Source organism: Lampris incognitus, chromosome 13 (assembly GCF_029633865.1).
Source record: "Lampris incognitus isolate fLamInc1 chromosome 13, fLamInc1.hap2, whole genome shotgun sequence".
Classification (NCBI taxonomy): domain Eukaryota; kingdom Metazoa; phylum Chordata; class Actinopteri; order Lampriformes; family Lampridae; genus Lampris; species Lampris incognitus.
This window is the reverse complement of record NC_079223.1, coordinates 13,224,548-13,244,908: the sequence shown is the minus strand read 5'-3', so window position 1 is coordinate 13,244,908 and position 20,361 is coordinate 13,224,548. Positions and strand designations below refer to the sequence as shown.

General features: G+C 44.3%; 1 protein-coding gene across 1 annotated transcript in view; it reads left to right on the top strand.

Moving 5' to 3' along the window:
* b3gat2 (beta-1,3-glucuronyltransferase 2 (glucuronosyltransferase S)) overlaps positions 1-20,361 on the top strand; it is a 67,148-nt gene that overhangs the window by 30,209 nt on the left and 16,578 nt on the right. Inside the window, exon 3 of the mRNA XM_056292042.1 lies at positions 17,239-17,387. Coding sequence (XP_056148017.1) covers positions 17,239-17,387 — 149 coding nt within the window. The remainder of the gene's footprint in view (positions 1-17,238; positions 17,388-20,361) is intronic.

Genomic DNA, 20,361 nt, shown 5'->3' with positions numbered 1-20,361 from the left:
CAGCAGCGGCACTCTGGAAACGCATACGAACACACAGGACAAATGATCGTGAGAGGTCACATCTGGACACACACACACACAGACTCTTGAACTGTCGATGAAGTGGTCCTCGAACAGAGGCGGGGAAAGCGCTTCACCTCCACTAATCCCTAGTCCATACATACACGGGTATTTTTGAAAACGTAGCTTTTTCTTTGCGTTTTGGCTTTTTCGTCCACACGCAAACTGTGTTTTAGATCACTGAAAATGGACCTTATTGGAAAACTCCTTCCAGGGTAAATGGACTGGATTTATGCAGCACTTTTCTAGTCTACCGACCACTCACAGTGCTTTACAGTGGACGCCTCACATTCACCCATTCACACACACATTCACACACTGATGGTGGAGGCTGCCGTGCAAGGTGCCAACCTGCTCATCAGGAGCAGTTCAGGGTTCAGTGTCTTGCTCAAGGACATGTCGACATGCTCTCCGCAGGAGCCGGGGATCGAACCAGCGACCTTCCGATTACTAGACGACCCGCTCGACCTCCTGAGCCATGCCGCCCCTAAGGGTGAAGATTTTCCGAAACTCCCGTTTTCAGCGTTGACGTGTAAACAGGGAAAGCTGAGTTTTTGGCTGGTTGTTGGTTTTTTTCAGGCATCTGATTGGCCAACGTGGCTTTGGGGTTAGGGTTATATCGCCACCTGTTGGTTGGTTTGGCATGCTCTTGACACGCATTCATTGTGTATTGAGTAGCATGTGTTTTTGCGTTTTCATTTGGATAGAGATTTTTTTGTGAGGACGGGATTTTTTTTAAGAACGGAGGAAAAACTCAGTTTTCAAAAATACCCGTGTACGTGTGGACTAGACATAACTCAGCATTTATACCTCTTCCCCCGAGATAGAGTAAGAGAAAGAAGGAGGGGGTATTGAGAAGAACAGAAAGTAGGAAGTACAGGCACAGAAAGAGGAGAACAGAGAACGGGGGAGCAATAAAAGATCAAGTAGACGCAGTGAGAAATAAAGCTGGTTTCTGTGGCCGCCCTAGATGCTATAAACAGAGACAGAACATTTTTCTCTTCCACTCCTCATCAGCCAATCAGGAAAGTTCTTTGTAAACCAGCGTCTCCATTGGTCCCTACCTTCTGTCAGTCAGTTTGCACTTCCACGGGGCTGTTAGGCAGAAGTGAGGGGGTAGATTCGTTGGCAGTATGCTTTCAAAATATAGCAATCTCTTGCTAACTTCCATCCAGGTTTGTCTACCCCCATTTTTGATCCCCAGATTCTGGCTAACCTCTACTACTACTTTCGGCTGCTCCCGTTAGGGGTCGCCACAGCGGATCATCCGTTTCCATTTCTTCCTGTCTTCTGCGTCTTCCTCTGTCACACCAGCCACCTGCATGTCTTCCCTCACCACATCCATAAACCTCCTCTTTGGCCTTCCTCTTTTCCTCTTCCCTGGCAGCTCCATATTCAGCATCCTTCTCCCAATATACCCAGCATCTCTCCTCCACACATGTCCAAGCCATCTCAATCTTGCCTCTCTTGCTTTGTCTCCAAACCGTCCAACCTGAGCGGTCCCTCTAATATAATCGTTCCTAATCCTGTCCTTCTTCGTTACTCCCAGTGAAAATCTTAGCATCTTCAACTCTGCCACCTCCAGCTCCGCCTCCTGTCTTTTCGTCAGTGCCACTGTCTCCAAACCATATAACATAGCTGGTCTCACAACCATCTTGTAAACTTTCCCTTTAACTCTTGCTGGTACCCTTCTGTCGCAAATCACTCCTGACACACTTCTCCACCCACTCCAACCTGCCTGCACTCTCTTTTTCACCTCTCTACTGCACTCCCCGTTACTTTGGACAGTTGACCCCAAGTATTTAAACTCAGATGTCTTTGTCACCTCCACTCCTTGCATCCTCACCATTCCACTGTCCTCTCTCTCATTCACGCATAGGTATTCCGTCTTGCTCCTACTGACTTTCATTCCTCTTCTCTCTAGTGCATACCTCCACCTCTCCAGGCTCTCCTCAACCTGCACCCTACTCTCACTACAGATCACAATGTCATCCGCGAACATCATCGTCCATGGAGACTCCTGCCTGATCTTGTCCGTCAACCTGTCCATCACCATTGCAAACAAGAAAGGGCTAAGAGCCGATCCTTGATGTAATCCCACCTCCACCTTGAACCCATCCGTCATTCCAACCGCACACCTCACCATTGTCACACTTCCCTCATACATATCCTGCACCACTCCTACATACTTCTCTGCAACTCCTGACTTCCTCATACAATACCACACCTCCTCTCTCGGTACTCTGTCATAAGCTTTCTCTAAATCTACAAAGACACAATGCAACTCTTTCTGGCCTTCTCTATACTTCTCAATCAACATTCTCAAAGCAAACATCGCATCTGTGGTGCTCTTTCGTGGCATGAAACCATACTGCTGCTCGCTGATCGTCACCTCTCCTCTTAACCTAGCTTCTATTACTCTTTCCCAAATCTTCATGCTGTGGCTGATCAACTTTATACCTCTGTAGTTGTTACAGTTCTGCACATCGCCCTTGTTCTTGAAAATCGGTACCAGTATGCTTCTTCTCCACTCCTCAGGCATCCTCTCACTTTCCAGGATTGTGTTAAACAATCTAGTTAAAAGCTCCACTGCCATCTCTCCTAAACATCTCCATGCCTCCACAGGTATGTCATCAGGACCAACTGCCTTTCCATTCTTCATCCTCTTCATAGCTGCCCTCACTTCCTCCTTGCTAATCCGCTGAACTTCCTGATTCACTATCCCTACATCATCCAACCTTCTCTCTCTCTCATTTTCTTCATTCATCAGCCCCTCAAAGTATTCCTTCCACCTTCTTAGCACACTCTCCTCGCTTGTCAGCACATTTCCATCTCTATCCTTGATCGCCCTAACTTGCTGCACATCCTTTGCAGCTTGGTCCCTCTGTCTAGCCAATCGGTACAAGTCCTTTTCTCCTTCCTTAGTGTCTAATCTGTCATACAACTCACCATACGCCCTTTCCTTTGCCTTTGCCACCTCTCTCTTTGCTTTACGCTGCATCTCCTTGTACTCCTGTCTACTTTCTTCATCTCTCTGACTATCCCACTTCTTCTTTGCCAACCTTTTCCTCTGTATAATTTGCTGTACTTCCTCATCCCACCACCAAGTCTCCTTGTCTTCCTTCCTCTGTCCTGATGACACACCAAGTACCTTCCTAGCTGTCTCCCTCACTATTTCTGCAGTGGTTTTCCAGCCATCTGGATTCTGGCTAACCATAACCCATTATGGGAGAGCTTGATATTCTCACTCCAAAAACAAAAAAGTGACACCATCTCTGGTAAAATGATCAGTATTACAAAGTCAAAACAAATTAGAATGGGTAAATTTAGTGGGAAGTGGGTATGAATCAAGCGCCCCTTTTTTTCCCCCCAAATGGGATCCCTCTACATTAGAAACCTATCAGATCATAAACAAGAGGTCATTGTTTTATTTTGAGATATACTGTGTAATTTCATTTTTGTTTTTATGTGCAAAGTACATCATAAACCCAGGTGAGGGGTTGAGGGGGGGATGTTACAACCCATTCGAAAGTGCATGAAAAAATACATGCTTTTGTAAAACAGGAAAGATTTTTCCTTTTTCTAATCAACATTATAAATCTTCATTGGTAAGAAAATGGGAAAACATTTTTTTCTTTACCCCTGCCACTATTCTCTTAGTCTCTCCCTTGTATCTATCACTTGGTATGTCAAGTCAAGTCATTCGTATAGCCCAATATCACAAATTTGCCTCAAGGGGCTTTACAGCAACACAACACCCTGTCCTTAGACCCTCACATGAGATAAGGAACAACTCCCTATTGTCCATGTGGTTTCATTCGGGGTAGGATTTCACAGAAACACCATCAACAGATATGTAAGGAAGATGTCCTCTATCACCTTTAACCTGCTCAAACAAATCAATCTTTGGATAAAAGTTTTGAAGTGTTTCTGATGTGTAAGCTTGCTTTCCTGGGTTGTCGGTTAGATAAAAACATGTTTCAGACAAGCTAACTTTAGCTCTGTTGAACTGCTGCTAAGCCACCTATTTTACAATATCAGTAGCGGTGGTTAGTAAGGCCGGACCCGAGTAGACCCCTTATTGTGTGATGTAAAAGCTGCGTTGTAAACAAGATGCACGCGCAGAACGTGTGGCAAAACATGGCCGAGAAACAATGTGTGTACCTACGAAAGCATAGAAATCTTAAGTTAAGCAGAGAATTTAATCTGTGTACATCGTTGCTGCTGAAAGCAATTGCACATTTGGTCGCTGTTGCCCTGATTTTTTTTTCATCTACTATAGTAGTAGTATTTAGAAGACAATTGAAATGTTTTCCTTTCATAACAATTTTTATATAGGTTTGTATGCATTTTAAATTGATCTATCATGGATTATGTTTTGTTAAGGTCAAGGAATTTAAGGTCTTGGTTAAGTTGTAGCCTATTCGTGTTTTCATTTCACGTATGAATGGAAATGTAATAATGACGTTTTGCTGATTGTATCATCTTTGAATAATAATAATCAAACAATTATGTATGCTTATTAATATATTTATTCCAGAGGGGAGCCGTCAGGGTCTCTCTAGGCCTGATATTCTAAAAAATAATATTGATAAGTCATCGGCTCTAATGGATGAGTTTAAATACTTGGGGTCAACTGTTCAAAGTAATGGGGAGAGGTGAAGAGAGATGAAGAAGAGAGAGCTGGCAAGGTGGAGTGGGTGGAGAAGAGTCAGGAGTGATTTACAACAGAAGGGTACCAGCAAGAGTTAAAGGGAAGGTTTACAAGATGGTAGTGAGACCAGCTGTGTTGTATGGTTTGGAGATGGTGGCACTGACGCAGACGGGAGGTGGAGCTGGAGGTGGCAAAGTTGAAGATGCTAAGATTTTCATTGGGAGTGATGAAGAAGGACAGGATTAGGAGCGAGTATATTAGAAGCACAGCTCAGGTTGGATGGTTGCACGAAAGCAAGAGAGGCAAGATTGAGATGGTTTGGACATGTGTGGAGGAGAGATGCTGGGTATATTGGGAGAAGGATGCTGAAGATAGAGCTGCCAGGCAAGAGGAAAAGAGGAGGTTTATGGATGTGGTGAGGGAGGACATGCAGGTGATTGGTGTGACACAGGAAGATGCAGAGGACAGGAAGAGATGGAAAGGGTTGATCTGCCGTAGCGACCCCTAACGGTAGCAGCTGGAAGAAGAAGACTATTGCTTGTTTGTGGTGGTGGGTTACCAAATGATCCCTGTTCACTGTCCATGGTCCTGAAGTGTGTGTTGCTAATGGTTTCTTGGCTGTATGTGAGCGGTCTTGATTTGTAGGCTTACGTGAAATTTTGTTGGTTTTGTGTTGTAGGAGGGGGTTGCTGTCATGCGTTTTTCAGTTCACTAAAATAGCTAACTGGTGCTAGCTGATGCTACAACGGTGACTCGGGCAGTTGGACCCGGAATTTGTGGTGGTGATGGCCTGTCTGCCTCTGGAGGCCTACATTGGTCCTCAGATAACAAGATCTACTGAATGGATTTTATTATTTTTCACTTTCACTTTACTTAAAGCAAACAATGACCACTTATAGTGACTTATAACCAGCTCATAATGTATTATATCTGCCTATACCTCGGGAATTTCATTAATTTACTTAAAGCACCCAATGACCACTTAGAGTAACTTATAATCATATTATGATACATTATGATTTATTAAATCAGTGATTATGATGCATTATAAAATTATTATAATATATTACAACTACGAGAATTATAATACACTATGATCCTTGCAAAAACACTTGTCAGTGACTGACCAGCAATTATTAAGTATTATGATACTTGACCTTCTAAGTCATTATAAAATGCTTTATAGTGTGTTATGCTTATTGTTATCAAGCATTATGAATATTTATAAGTCCTTAAAACAAGTGCTTAAAGTGGGATTTGGCAGGTTGGGGAACCCTAGGATCTGGTGTAGTGGTGCAGGAAGGGAAAAATGACCCACCTCAAAATTACCCCCCAATTTGATTTGTGCTGTGAGCTCCAGTGGACTTGGTTTCTTTGTGGACAGGCTGTGTGATCAGCTGACCTTCTTTAAAGCACCCATTTCTTGGCATATTTTTCTGATAGTGGTCCAAAGGAGGCCCAACCAAAGCAATGAACTTAAGTGCTGAGACCTTGTTGATATATAGTTGTGTCCGTAGTGGCGTTACTGTATTGTTAATTTCAAAGAATTCTCTTTCACAGTCAGCACCGCTAACAGCAAGTGATTTTACTGCTTGCTGCAGTTTCAGCAGCCCATCAGTCACAGGAAATTTCTGGATGCTCTTTGAGACCTCTGTATCTCTGTCTGACACCAGAAAAGCTGATGTCAAAAAGGTCACTTTTGGCATAAGAACATCGATTTAGTATTCTGTTCTGATCTGTTCTGATTTTGGTCAAAAAGGGATGTGTCATTCTCAGTCACCATTCATGTGTGCATGCTGTCAATGAGAAATTCATAACATTTCCGAGGTTGATTGATTTCTGCCTTGAGTCATTTTGCACTGTTACCCCGTGGACGCTTCCATGTATAACAGCTTCAGCAGCCTGTCTGTAGTGAGGTCCAAGATTGTGTTGTCTGGCCAGAAAAACATCAGTTTGCCTCTTCAACATGTTCACAGCACGAAATAATGTTATGTCCCTTGACTGCTAACTTTCAGACAAATCTTTGAGCCCCTCCAGAGCATCAAGCATAAGACCCATATTCTTTATGAAGTCACCTGAAGACAGCTTTGTAACAGGTCCCTCAACCATGCATCTGTTATTTGAATTGTGTTCAGTATCTTCACCAGCCCTGCACAAATGAGAATAAAGAGCACCACGCATTGTCCGAACAGCATTCGCTGCTCTGTATGATGAGGCCACCCATCTCCACCTAGGATTCAACCTATCCTTTTAATCAGAATGCCTGTTTCTGAGGCTGCAGAGCTCTGTTCTCTCAGATTTTGGGGGGACTGGTGGTACAGACAATATAATTTGTCCATAAAACTTGAAAAATTATTAATTTCAGTGCAGTGCTTGACAGCATCCCTGGAGTTGTTAGTTCAGTGATTGCCGGCATTACACCAGAATCTGTGACCTGTCAGATAATGTGACCCAGCCCTTAAAATGTGCTATTTCAGCAGTCCTCTCAGATGCTCATCTAAATCTTTACCACACCAAACACATGTCAAAAATTAACTGTCTCCAACAGAATGCTTAATCTTAACTATCTCTCTCTAATTTTATGCCTAAATTTAACCGCATCGATCTGACTGCCGTATCCTGTATGAAGCAGTGTTTTAAAAGCATGGTCACATAATCTGATGGATCACAGATTTCAGTGTAACACCTGTCCTGTCCAGTGTCATCACAAATCATTGCTCTGAAATGGTTGGAGATAAATGTAAGAAAGCTGATATTTCTGGTGATATAGAGATGACATTCTCACAAGTGCTTTCAACATTACACCTCTTATTCATGCAAATAAGTAGCAAACGGTAGCTTCGCATTTGCACCTCAAAATACATTAAGATATTATGGGCAAGAAAACTGCAGGGGGAGTGTGTATTTTCAGAGCATTGGGCTTTTGTTTTCAGGATAACGACCTGTTGGACAAGTGGGCTTTCGGTCCAGTTGGACATTTTTTGGGCTATCAGGGTTTCGGAATAATGGGCTGTGGGAACAGTGGGCAGTGCCTGGAAGGAACGTCTGGCTGCAGCACACGAAAAATTAACTCGCTTGACATTATCATGTATGAAACTGCAAATGAGATTTATTTACTTATTAATCGAAGGAGCTGTGATGCCGTTCCGGATCGTTCTGGTCCACTTTAAGGCCTGCTTATAACTATAGTTATGCTGTGCTATAAGCAGATTATAAGGCATTTTATGTATGTCTATCATGCATTATAGACATGGGCATCATAGAAAGTGTTAGTGAAAATGTCTTCTGTTTGGGTCTCCTCCGATGGAGGTGGTTACATGAGACATTTTTACTCTGGGCTGTTATTCTGATTATTAGTGGAATATTGGTGTCCATGTAAAAGCAGCAAATGTCCAGTCAGGATATGATGTAAGCAATAAGTTACGTTGGCTACTCAGTTGGAAATGTGCAGTCAGTACCAGACCTACTTCACATTACAAACTTAAAGACAATGATCCCATATTGTTCTGTTCACAAAAAAAAAAGTCACATTTTAACAGATGAGGAACAATCCCACATTTTGTCATAGATGCAAACCACAACTGTTATGTGAGTTTTTGCATGCAGGGAAGTGTACACAGAAAGGTGCATACTGTATACAGACACATAAACATATGGGGCAGTCAGAGTGGGTCACAATGAAAGCGGGGCAAAGTCAGTGTGGTGTCTGGGCATTATTGCCTCCTGGGCTGACATGGGTTGTACAGCACTCTCTGTATCTCATGGCCCAGTTAAAGTTGAAGAGATGTCTTATCTTATAATGCATCTAGTTTTCATTCGCCTGCAGCGTTAAGGCCTTTGAACATCAAGTCCAAATTTGTGTTATGCATTTTGATTATAAATCTGTCATCGCGGTCCAACCACTCCAAACAAATCTCAGAGATTATTGGTGAATGTGAACAAAAACAAAACAAACGCAGATAACTGGAACTGTTCAAAAAAAATTGACAGATACTTTTTTGAAATTGGTGTGCAAATTCAATGGACAAGATGTGAGGTTGTTTTTTATCCTTTATCTTTGTGTTCAGATGAGAAAAATTGGACTTGATGTGCAAAAGCCTTTAAACCACATAACACCACAGTGACTCAAATGTAGGCATCGTATGAAAGAATTGCAATGGTGTGTGTGTGTGTGTGTGTGTGTGTGTGTGTGTGTGTGTGTGTGTGTGTGTGTGTGTGTGTGTGTGTGTGTGTGTGTGTGTGTGTGTGTGACCACCTTGTCGTGGTGGAGAAGCTTTCGCATACTATTGATCCCAAGAGCTATACCGTACAGAGCTTGGCTCCTGGTTGGGCCACCCAAGGTTGGTAGGTCAAGAGAGAGGTTCCAGATGAAGTGCAATTCAATATTACATTAGTCATTTAGCCGAGACTTTTATCCAAAGCGACTTACAATAAGTGCATTTAACGTAGGAAATCAGGAGAACTACTAGTCATCAGCGGTCATAAGTGCATCTAAACAAGCATGTAAGAGCAAAACCAGTGCTAAAGTAAAAGCACAAGAAAGGGTTTTTCTTTTTAATGAGTGAATACAATAAGTACTGAGAGCAAGTAACAGGGGAGTAGTTCTTGAAGAGGTGAGTTTTCAACCTGCGCTGAAAGATGGGCAGCGACTCCGTTGTCCTGACATCAGTGGGGAGTTCATTCCACCACTGTGGGGCCAGGACAGAAAAGAGCCGTGACCGGGTCGATCGGCAGCAAGGGTCTCTGAGCGAAGGGGCAACCAGGCATCCCGTGGCAGCAGAGCGAAGTGGTCAGGCGGGGGTGTAGGGCTTGACCGTGGCCTGGAGATAGGAAGGAGCTGTTCCTTTCACTGCCCTGTAGGCTAGCACCAGAGTCTTAAACTGGATGCGAGCAGCTACTGGGAGCCAGTGTAGGGACATGAGAAGGGGAGTTGTGTGGGAGAACTTAGGGCGGTTGAACACCGGATGAGCTGCAGCTTTCTGAACAAGCTCCAGAGGTCAATAAAGACCTCAATGGCAGAACTGGCGGAAAAGTCTTCAAGTCACAATGCCAGTGAAGGCAGATGAAGGCTGCAACAGAAGGTGGTCCCCAATCATCTTGGTTCTGCATGCCATTGGACTCTGGCCACCCCCTGCCAAGGACCATGTGGTGGCTGCAGGGGCATCAGCCTCTCCACATAAAAAGCTGTCGCACGCAAGCGTCCTACCGCAAGGATCAACCCATAAACATTCTGGGTCAAAGCCCTGTGGCGATCAGGAAGAGGTGACGGGGGCAGGACAGTGAAGTCTGGCAGCCCCTAGCCACAACCTGGCACACAGGCGGTGGGGGTCTGATCAGTTGCTAAAACCTTGGACTGAGGCAGAGGGGCTTCTCAGTTGCTGCACCCATGACTGAGCAGCCCTATTTAGGATCTGCTCTGCTTATCCCAGTTGGGGAGGGGGCTAGAAAAGGTGCCCTAAACATAGTCTGCCTCATACCTCCTGTCTGGACCACTGCATCCAGAGAGATCACCACCATGTGGTCAGAAACAGAAACTTGTGTATTTCAGAGCCTGGAACATAGGAACCCAATCAATCCAGCAATCGACCTGAATGGCATACTGCCATCATTGCCCGAGAGCTGAGAAGATTCCAGATTGATATTGCCACACTCTCTGAAAGCCTATTGGCCAACCAAGGGCAGCTGAAAGAGGAGAAATATGGTTACACTTTTTTCTGGGAAGGAAAAGCAGCTGATGAGCCGAGGATCCAGGGTGTGGGCTTTGCCATCAAAAACAGCCTCATTTGCCACCTTGCTGAGCTTCCTCAGGGCATCAATGAATGCCTGATGACAGTACAACTGGCACTTGTAAATAACCAAAGCACCACTGTCATCAGTGCATACGCTCCAACACTTGACACACAAGATGAAGTAAAGGAGACCTTCTATGCCGACCTGGACAATGTTCTCAACAAAGTCCCCAAGGGAGATAAGCTAATCCTGCTTGGAGAGTTCAGTGCGAGATTGGGACTAAATTACAATTTGCGGAGAGGCATAATTGGCAGGGAAGGCATTGGAAACACAAACTCCAATGACATCCTGCTGTTAACAACTTGCTCAGAACACAGCCTAATCATCACCAACACACTCTCCCACCAGAAGAACAAATTTAAAACAACCCAGAGGCACCTTTGTTCTAACTTTTGGCACCTGATTGACTACATTATCATCCATCAAAGAGACTGACACAAGGTACTTAACACCAGAGTGATGATCAGTGCAGATGACTGCTGGACAGACCACCGCCTGATCTGCTCCACCCTGTCCATCCATCTTCACCAGAAAAGAAGGGTGAAGAAAAAGCAGAGCCGCCCAAGGCTCAACCTCAAAAGACTTACTGATACCTCCTCTTGTCAACAGTTCCAGGCCATGCTCAGTACAGCAATGCCCATGCAGATGATATTGAAAGCCTCTGGGATATGCTCAGGGCTGCAATCACCAGCACCTGTAAAACCACTCTGGGGACATAAGATAAAGAACAACCAAGATTTGTTTGATGAGAATGACCTGGAAATCTCATGGTTAATCAACATCAAGAGGCAATACTTTACCATCTGGCAGAATGACCTCAAATGCCAAAATAAACGAGCTGCCCATGCAAGAGCCAAATCCGCTGTCCAAAGCCGGTTCAGGGAATTGAAGAACCAGTGGTGGATGAAGAAGGCCCTTGAGATACAGCACCTTGCAGATGCTGGGGATACCAAGGCTTCTTCAGTGCTACTAAAGCAATATATGGTCCCAGCCACTGCCGTCTAACCCCCCCCCCCGCCTTCACTCCAAAGATGGGCACTCACTGATAACAAATGAGTCGGTCAAAGAGAGGTGGAAAGAGTACTACTGGGACCGCCCCCCCCTTTTTCTCCCCAGTTGTACTTGGCCAATTATCCTATTTTCCGAGCTGTCCCGGTTGCTGTTGCACCCCATCTGCTAAGCCGGGGAGGGCTGCAGACTACCACATGCTTCCTCTGATTTGACTGAGACCAAATAGCCCAAGCAGAGCCCTGAACCCGCCCGAAAGTAGCCCCCCCTTTTTTCTTTTTTTTAACTGCCGTTTAGTAGGTTTCTCAGTCCGTCCGGTGTATGTATGTAATAATAATTATGTTTATCAGAGCCATTTTTACCCGCCAAATCAAATGAAAAGTAGTCCAACTTGGCAACACTGCATGTGGAGTCGCCAGCAACTTCTTTTCACCTGACCGTGAGGTGTCGTGTTGTTGACAGCAAGCGTATGAACTTTAACTACCTGTGGAATAGTCATGTGAGTGGTGCGGAAGTATTTCAGAGGGGAAAAAAATCCAGCAGCCGAATGCAAAATTTACAAATAAAGCTGCTAGGTCAGTAAAGTCAATTTAAACTGTGTTTGTTAATGTTGTGTTATTTGGAATGTTATATATATTTAAGTTATGTTGTACAGTGCCATTTGCACATAGCTGCACTGTAAGGGATAGTTTTGTATATATTTTTTTGTACAATGCTGAATGCTGATTGTTTTGATTTTAAACCTGTTCGCTTTGAGCATTGCAGTACCTGTTTTTTTTTTTTTTTTTTTTTTTTGGTAGTGTTTGAGTAAAGGGTGGCAGTTTTTCATAACCAACTGTTGTTGTGGACTTTATACTGGGGAAGTATTTGTTTGTTCTCCATTTGAGTGAGATATTTTTAGGTTGGTAACTGGCTATCATAAGCAAAGGGCTTCCGTGTATTTTATTATTATTATTATTATTTGTACATGCAAGTGGCTGGCGTGACAGAGGAAGATGCAGAGGACAGGAAGAGATGGAAACGGATGATCCGCTGTGGCGACCCCTAACAGGAGCAGCTGAAAGTAGTAGTAGTCGTAGTAGTAGTACAAGAGTAAAACAAAATATCGGATTCATATCGGTATTGGCAGATAGCCAAAGACGTGGTATCGGTATCGGAAGTGAAAAAGTGGTATCGGGACATCTCTAGCTATGTGTCTGATCTTCTACTTCTCAATCCACACAGATGACGTTTACTTACTGGACTCTACCAGGACCAAAGACAACTGCAGCTAAGAAAACGGTGCACGTTGTGTCCGTGCATGTAAAGAAAGAGTAGATTATTGCAGGAGAGGAGAGAAGATAGGAGGGGATGGAGGGGTGGGTGATAAGTATTTATCCCAAAGGACACAAACCACGCTGATGCTATCACGGGGAAACGGATTGAAAATCTGACCCCATGCACTATGGCTTTCTGTCTGTCAACCTCAAGATCTGGCTCAGCTACGTGCACACACACACACACACACACACACACACACACACACACACACACACACACACACGCACACAAACGTCAGTTTCAAATTATTCTCATATGCACCAGTGGGCACAATCACATATTCACATAGTTACACACACACACATGCATTAATAATAAGCTGTAGTTCCATTACATCATGTTGTTTTTTATAGGCTATAATAAAATTGAAAAACAGGTGAGCGGGGGAATGGCATGTGAGAAAGGCCATCATTCAGAGTTTAAATATGATGTCATGAACACATGGTGTGCCCATCTGGAGCCACCAAAACTCACCGATTCATCAAGGTGGTGTGCTGTCGAAACTACATTACATTTTTCATCGGTCATTTACTTTTACTGTCGAAACCAGACATCCAAGAGGGTCCAACAACAGTTTCTCCAACTACTGCTTTAGCTGTTTTTATAATTGAGTTTTTTTTCCCCCACTCCCAGCATAAAGAGGAAAGGGAATTTTTGGTTTAGACTCAGTGGGAGGGCTGAGAAAGTAGAAAATGGTTTTGTTGAGATTGATTGTTCGATAACTGACTGAGGTGGAGGACTGCGGCATGGGGGGGTTAAAGTGAAAAACCTCAGCCTGTAAAATCCAGATAGATTATTGTCACAAGGTGTAGTAAAGTTAATGACAGATGGGTGTGACGTGCCCTGAATGCACCGGATTTGTCAACTCATGCCCTGTGCACTTTAACCGTTCACAGGCCACCAGGCCGCGGTTACTCTGATTCCAAACTAACAAAGAATGGGTTGCAGTGCTGCGGTATCTCTGCTGCCGTGTGGTTCTCATTTCAGGTCATCTGTATCGAGCTTTAATCACCAACAAAACTCAGCTGTGTCTGGTTGCTAACACCCTGTAGGAGAGCTGCAGATGGGACGCACAAACCACACCACCTTATAATGTTGTTCCAGTCAGGATATGAGAACACCCAAAGCTCTTTCCAAAAAAGAAAAGATACCACAAAATCCAGAGGAAATGTGATGGGGAAGATCATTGGCAAAACCTCTTTCTCTCTCAGATAAATATATATAAAATAACTCTCCTCTCTCCCATGTGGGTGGTATTTGTGCCTTCCTCATCCTTGGGTCCTCTACCAGAGTCCTGGAAGTTTGAGGGTTCTGCTCAGTATCTTGGCTGTTCCCAGAACTGTACTCCTCTCGACAGAGACCTTGGGAGGATACTCCTGGAATCTGTTGGAGCCACTCTCCCAACTTGGGGGGTCACAGTCCCGAGTGCTCCTACCGCCACTGGTACCACTTTTGCTTTCACTTTCCACACCCTCGTTAGTTCCTCTTTCAGCCCTTGGTACTTCTCCAGCTTCTTATATTTCTTCTTCTTGACTTTGCTGTCTACTGGGGTTGCTAGCTCTACCACCACTGCAGTCTTCCATTCTTTGTCCATCCAGTTGGCTGGCCAACTGCACTTGTTTATCTGTCTGGATCAGGAAGTCCCACATCCAGACAGATAAACTGTCATTCTTAACCACCCTTTATTTGTGCCTCCCATCTGCACTTCCAGCCTGTATTCAGCGCAGATATTCCTGTACACGAGTCCAACAACTTGGCTGTGGAGCTCAGTGTATGCTGTCCCTTCTAGCATTTTACATCTTTCGTGGATGCTTTGCATTTCATTCAGGGCAGTGGCCTTAACACTCGTTAGGCCCCAAATGCCCTCTTTTCTGGCTGGTGTACAGTGTGTGTGTGTGTGTGTGTGTGTGTATATATATATAGACATATCTATATATACACACAACATAGCATTTATTCAGTTTTTTTTTCTTTGTGGTATAGCCAACTTGGTAGCTAATGATGATGATGAGTGCATGACGCACGAAACAGGCTTGTACTGCTATGAATTCAAGTTTTTTTCCTACATGTATGTATCTTAATATTCTGCTCCTCATTTGTTGAGCACTTTCATCAACACCACTGATGGTTTCCGAAATAAAAAAAGAGGCTATATATATAACTTTGTTAAAAGAAACATTCAATGGTATGGAAAGTGCTCAACAAATAAGGTTTTATCTAGACACCCAAAGCGGGGGGGGGGGGCACTTCAACCCTCACCAATGTGTAGCACCCACTTGAGTGATGCACGGCAGCCATTTTGTGCCAGAATGCTCACTACACATCAGCTTGAGGTGGAGAGGGAGGAATCATTGAGCCAATTACATGGGGGATGATTAGGTGTGCTGTCTGTTTTCTTTTTACAGAGAGTTCTTAAGCTGTTGATTGTAAATTGTATATTGCAAATTGGAATGTGTGTGTACCTGTTGTACTTTGTTGTTTACACATTTCATTTCGGAGCTCGTAGCTTTTTTTTTTCCTCTTCATTTCACTGCACTCAGGACTTGTGTGTATGTGACAAATAAAACTCTTGAGTCTTGAGGTGGCAAGATGGAGAGAGCCAGGTTGGGAATTTTGCCAGAACACCGGGGGAGCCCCAACTCTTTGCAATATACCATGGGATCTTTAATGACCAGTGAGTCAGGACCTCGGTTTAACGTCCCATCCGAAGGACGGCATCTCCTATAGCACAGGGAGGTCTCCCATCCAAGTACTAGCCGTGCCCATACCTGCTTAGCTTCCGTCTTTCGGCAGAGCCAGGGTACATGTTGGTATGGCTGACACACACACACACATGTGCGTGCGTGCGTGTGTCCTGCTGTGGTCCTGCCTACACTCTGCCACCTCTTGTGCACGATGGAGGTCTCAGATGTTGACCCTGCCTATGGATGAATCCCGCAACCAATTCGTGTGTTCCATCATCTAGCGCCACCACCATTACTGCAGTGGCAAATCAAATCAAACCTGGGGTCCTTGATTCTGGAGTTATCTGGAGCCCACAGCAGAGAGGGAAGAGGTATGGCGAAAGCTGAGTGAGATGCTGAAGAACAGAGAACCTGCATCACAGGCCTCTAGAGAGGCAGTGGAACCAGAGTCACCAAAGAAGACGGCCCTCCTACTGATGCATAAAGACATTCTGAGCAGTAATTTGGAAAGAACTATTACTAGCATTTAAGCTAGCTTAGTAACACTTGTAAATTAACACTTTTTAATGTGAAAAATAATAAAATAAATAACAGTAAACAAATTAAATAGCTATTATACTGCTTACTAGCTCACTGCTTTTGAGGTATATTATTTTTGCTGGTGCATGTTTGTCTGCACACTGCTGTTGATTGTGCAGTTGGAGAAGAAGGTGTGTGCCACGTTTCCTTGCGTTTGTTGTCTGTGTCAGGCTGTCTGTATATTTAATGGAGTTTTGGAACATATCCACTGACACAGACACTTGATGACAGTCGTTGAAATCAGCTGTTAATTAAATCAGCCATGGAATAATACAGGTGAAGTGATGCAGCTCCCATGATATTGTAAATAACACACTGCTCTTGGCCAATCAGATCGCTTGATCACAAACGACTGTTGCGTAACTCTAAATCAGGTTTAATGTCTCCTTATGCTGTTGTTTATGAAATGTGCTATACAAATAAACTTCCATCCAGCCATTATCCGAACCGCTTATCCTGCTCTCAGGGTCGCAGGGATGCTGGAGCCTATCCCAGCAGTCACTGGGCGGCAGGCCGGCAGACATTCTGGACAGGCTGCCAGGTCATCACACAGGGCCGACACACACACACACACACACACACACATACACACACACACATTCTTAGCTAGAGGCAATTTAGTATGGCTGATTCACCTGACCTACATGTCTTTGGGCTGTTGGAGGAAACCAGAGCACCCGGAAGAAACCCACTTAGATATGGGGAGAACATGCAAACTCCACACAGAGGACGACCCAGGACATCCCCCAAGGTTGGAGTACCCCGGGGCTCGAACCCAGGACCTTCTTGCTGTGAGGCGACTGTGCTAACCACTGCGCCACTGTGCCGCCCACAAATAAACTTGCCTTGCCTAAATCCACCCTGCACCTATCCATGGGCATCTATACATTCTGGAGGTGGAATCCCTTTTCTGATGCTTTTCCTGACATTTATCCCATTTTTTTCAGAGGATTCTTTTTTCCCCATTTGAATCAAGGTTCTTAGGATAGAGGAAATTATGTCCATTCTCGTTTCCTGTATCTACCCGTTTGTCACTGTGTGAATGTGAAGTCCTCCGAGACTGTAAATGTGATTTAGAACTATGCAAAACAAACATGACCTGACTGACTTCACCACCTGTTTTCTCCTCCTCTCTTCCCTCAGGTTTTGCCGTGAACCTCCAGGTAATCCTGGCAAACCCACGGGCACAGTTTAAGCGGCGTGGCTCCCAGCCGGGAATGCAGGAGTCTGACTTCCTCAAGCAGATCACCAAGGTCACCGAGTTGGAGCCCAAGGCCAACAACTGCACCCGGGTTAGTACCACCACTGCCGTAGCAATAGATGGGTCATATTCTCGGCAACAGGGAGCGTTTAGGGACAACAACAGCTCGTGGCATTCTGCTGACGTTGTGTTGCATGTGTCTGTGCTTATGTTCAGCGGGGGCACATACTCTATTAATCTCATATCCCAAAGATGGCTGCTATGATAACAACCGTTACCCGTGGCGTATCTTTCCCCTCAATTGGTAAAATGAGACATGAAAAGACTGGTGGCACCACCTAAACTCACACCATCACATTAACTTGAAACAGCCTTCATTCACCATTGATTTAACTCCTGTGTTTAGACACCTTAAAATCGATGCCCTTCATCTCGGATCACCTCAGACCTGTTGGCCGTTGGTTTTATCAAGTCTTTCTTGTCTTGAAAACCCTCTAGGAGTGCATTTAAAATAAAGGACACCTTAAATCTAATTTAAGCATTAATGTTTGCCTGTTATAAGGTGAAACGTATCAATTCTGCATAACATTTCCAAAATATCATACAGCCACTGCGAAGACGGGAAATTCCTTTCCTCCATCAAAATAAATAAATAAATTGCTGGACATCTGTTCCCATCCTTCTGTGACTAAATACCCAAAACCTTGTGGAAATATAATGTCATGAATATGAATCTAATATGAGCAGTGAATTGTTGTCGACCCGGATAAAACAGGTGGATTTCGGCAAATGTCTTTCATGTGGAGTAAGCTGGTGGCTGGTAGGAGAAGCAAGAAGTGCAGAATATGACTCGGTACAGGACCCAACAGCAAAACACACAGCACGCGGTCTCTGTTGATGAAAGATTACCAAGATGCCCACGGTGTTATTTTCAAAAGAAAAAAAGGAAAGGTGAGATCCGGGTCTTTTATGATGGCATAAAAATTACCCTCATCCAAAGACGTGTATTCGAGAGCTGAGTGTGTTTGAAGTACAATGGTATAGTAGGCTATATGATACATATGCAGTATGGTGTACAGTATATGATGCATACGCAGTATGGTGTACAGTGAATGTATGTACAGTATTTGAGGCATGTGTGATATGGGGCAGTATAAATTAACTTGAACCTGATCAACCTATGAAACAAGCAAAAGGATCGATTGTCTATATCCAAAGACGACCGATAAGCATATCCACAAAAAAAAAAAAATGGCCCAAAATGCCCATTAGTGTGGTCTTGAAGAACGCGGTCTTTTCCCCTCATATTCCATCATGACGGGTGTAGACTTGTAGACATGTCAAGTATTACAGTGGTTAAATGTAGCGGTTAAGGTTAGGTAGTGGTTAAGGTTAAGTTTAGGTATTGTTTGAGGGTTAACTGAAGGTAGTGGATCAGTTTAAGAAGCGGTTAAGGTTAGGTAGTGGTTTCTGGGTGCTCTCATCCTGTTGAACGAGGAAATTGTTCAACTATCTTTGTCCAGTTGCATTGTTACTAACAGAATGTTTTGGGAACAGTGATCACTTCCTTCTTTAACCACAAGGAGTGCTCAAGCGTCAGTTGAAAAGTAATTTTCAGACTTGAAAAATTGACGCATGTGGTCATTTACATAAAACAATCAGCCTCCTGACAAAACAACAAAAGCAGTGTCGTCTTCGTATCCATGAGCTGCAGTGTTGAGATAAGAGAGGAACCGTGTCGGGGTGAGTGGAGTCAGTGTGCGAACTGCTGGTAACTGGTAAATGAATAAGTTTATCATCACTTCAAACAAAAGTCAGTGTGTTGTTAAAACTACCACTCTGATAGTTCTACCATTCTCTCCTTCAACTCCAAAAAAATACTGTTGTCTACTGGCTGTGCTCCAACCCTGCCAAGCTCTAGTGGCTCAAATCCACAAGGCTTTCCATGAGAACAGACAGATGGGAGCGATTCCGGAGGAGAAAACGCCTCACCTTCAAACGACTCCACGGCTGCGTCTCATTTCTCCTCAGTTCCGCTCATTTCCTTGCCCTCCTCCTTCACCAATCATCTCCTACCGAGAAGTGACACAGACGGAGGGAGCGAGGAAAGGATGAGAGGGAAGTGACTGAGAGAGGGACAGTATGAGAAGAGTGGGCACAATTGGAAAAGTGGTTTCCTTCGGTTATGGTAAAAGTCTGTTTTACAATCCTTCCCAAAGGGAGGGTGTCCAGGTAGCGTAGCAGTCTATTCCGTTGCTTACCAACATGGGGATCGCCAGTTCGAATCACCGTGTTACCTTCGGCTTGGTCGGGCATCCCTACAGACACAACTGACCGTGTCTGCAGGTGGGAAGCTGAATGTGTGTATGTGTTCTGGTCACTGCACTAGTGCCCCCTCTGGTCGGTCAGGGTGCCTGTTCAGGGAGGAGCGCGAACTGAGGGGAATAGCGTGATCCTCCCACGCGCTACGTCCCCCTGGTGAAACTCCTCACTGTCAGGTGAAAAGAAGTGGCTGGCAACTCCACATGTATCGGAGGAGGCCGCCCTCCCCAGATCAGCAGAGGGCGTAGAGCAGCGACTGGGATGGCTCGGAAGTGTGGGGTAACTGGCTGGATACACTGGGGAGAAAGAAAAATCCTTCCCAAAGGGATTCTCCTGTGTTTCCTAAAGCAAAGCGGCTTTGGAGGAGAAGCTAAAATATCGTAAACTTCCTCCTGTGGTGTTGAGACATTCAGTGAAAGGAATTGAAGGGGGGAGAAAATTAGTGTCTGGTTCACAAAGAAGAGAAGATGGTAGGGGAGAAAAAGGAGTTTTAACAAGATGGTGGACATCCTAGAATCGAAGGTACGACTCCATTTGTCACTGAGACACACGCCCTCTTAGCTTATAGACTTATCTTATTTCATTTAAGTCTTCTTTTTATTTGTTGTGTGAAATACTTTCTAACCTGCTTTACCAAATACAACACAAATTAAGTTAGTCTGTCAAAATGTGAAGGAGTTTGACAGAAAGAGTGTTGTAGCATTCAGTACATGTTGACACGGTATGGCTTCCAGTTTCCTAAT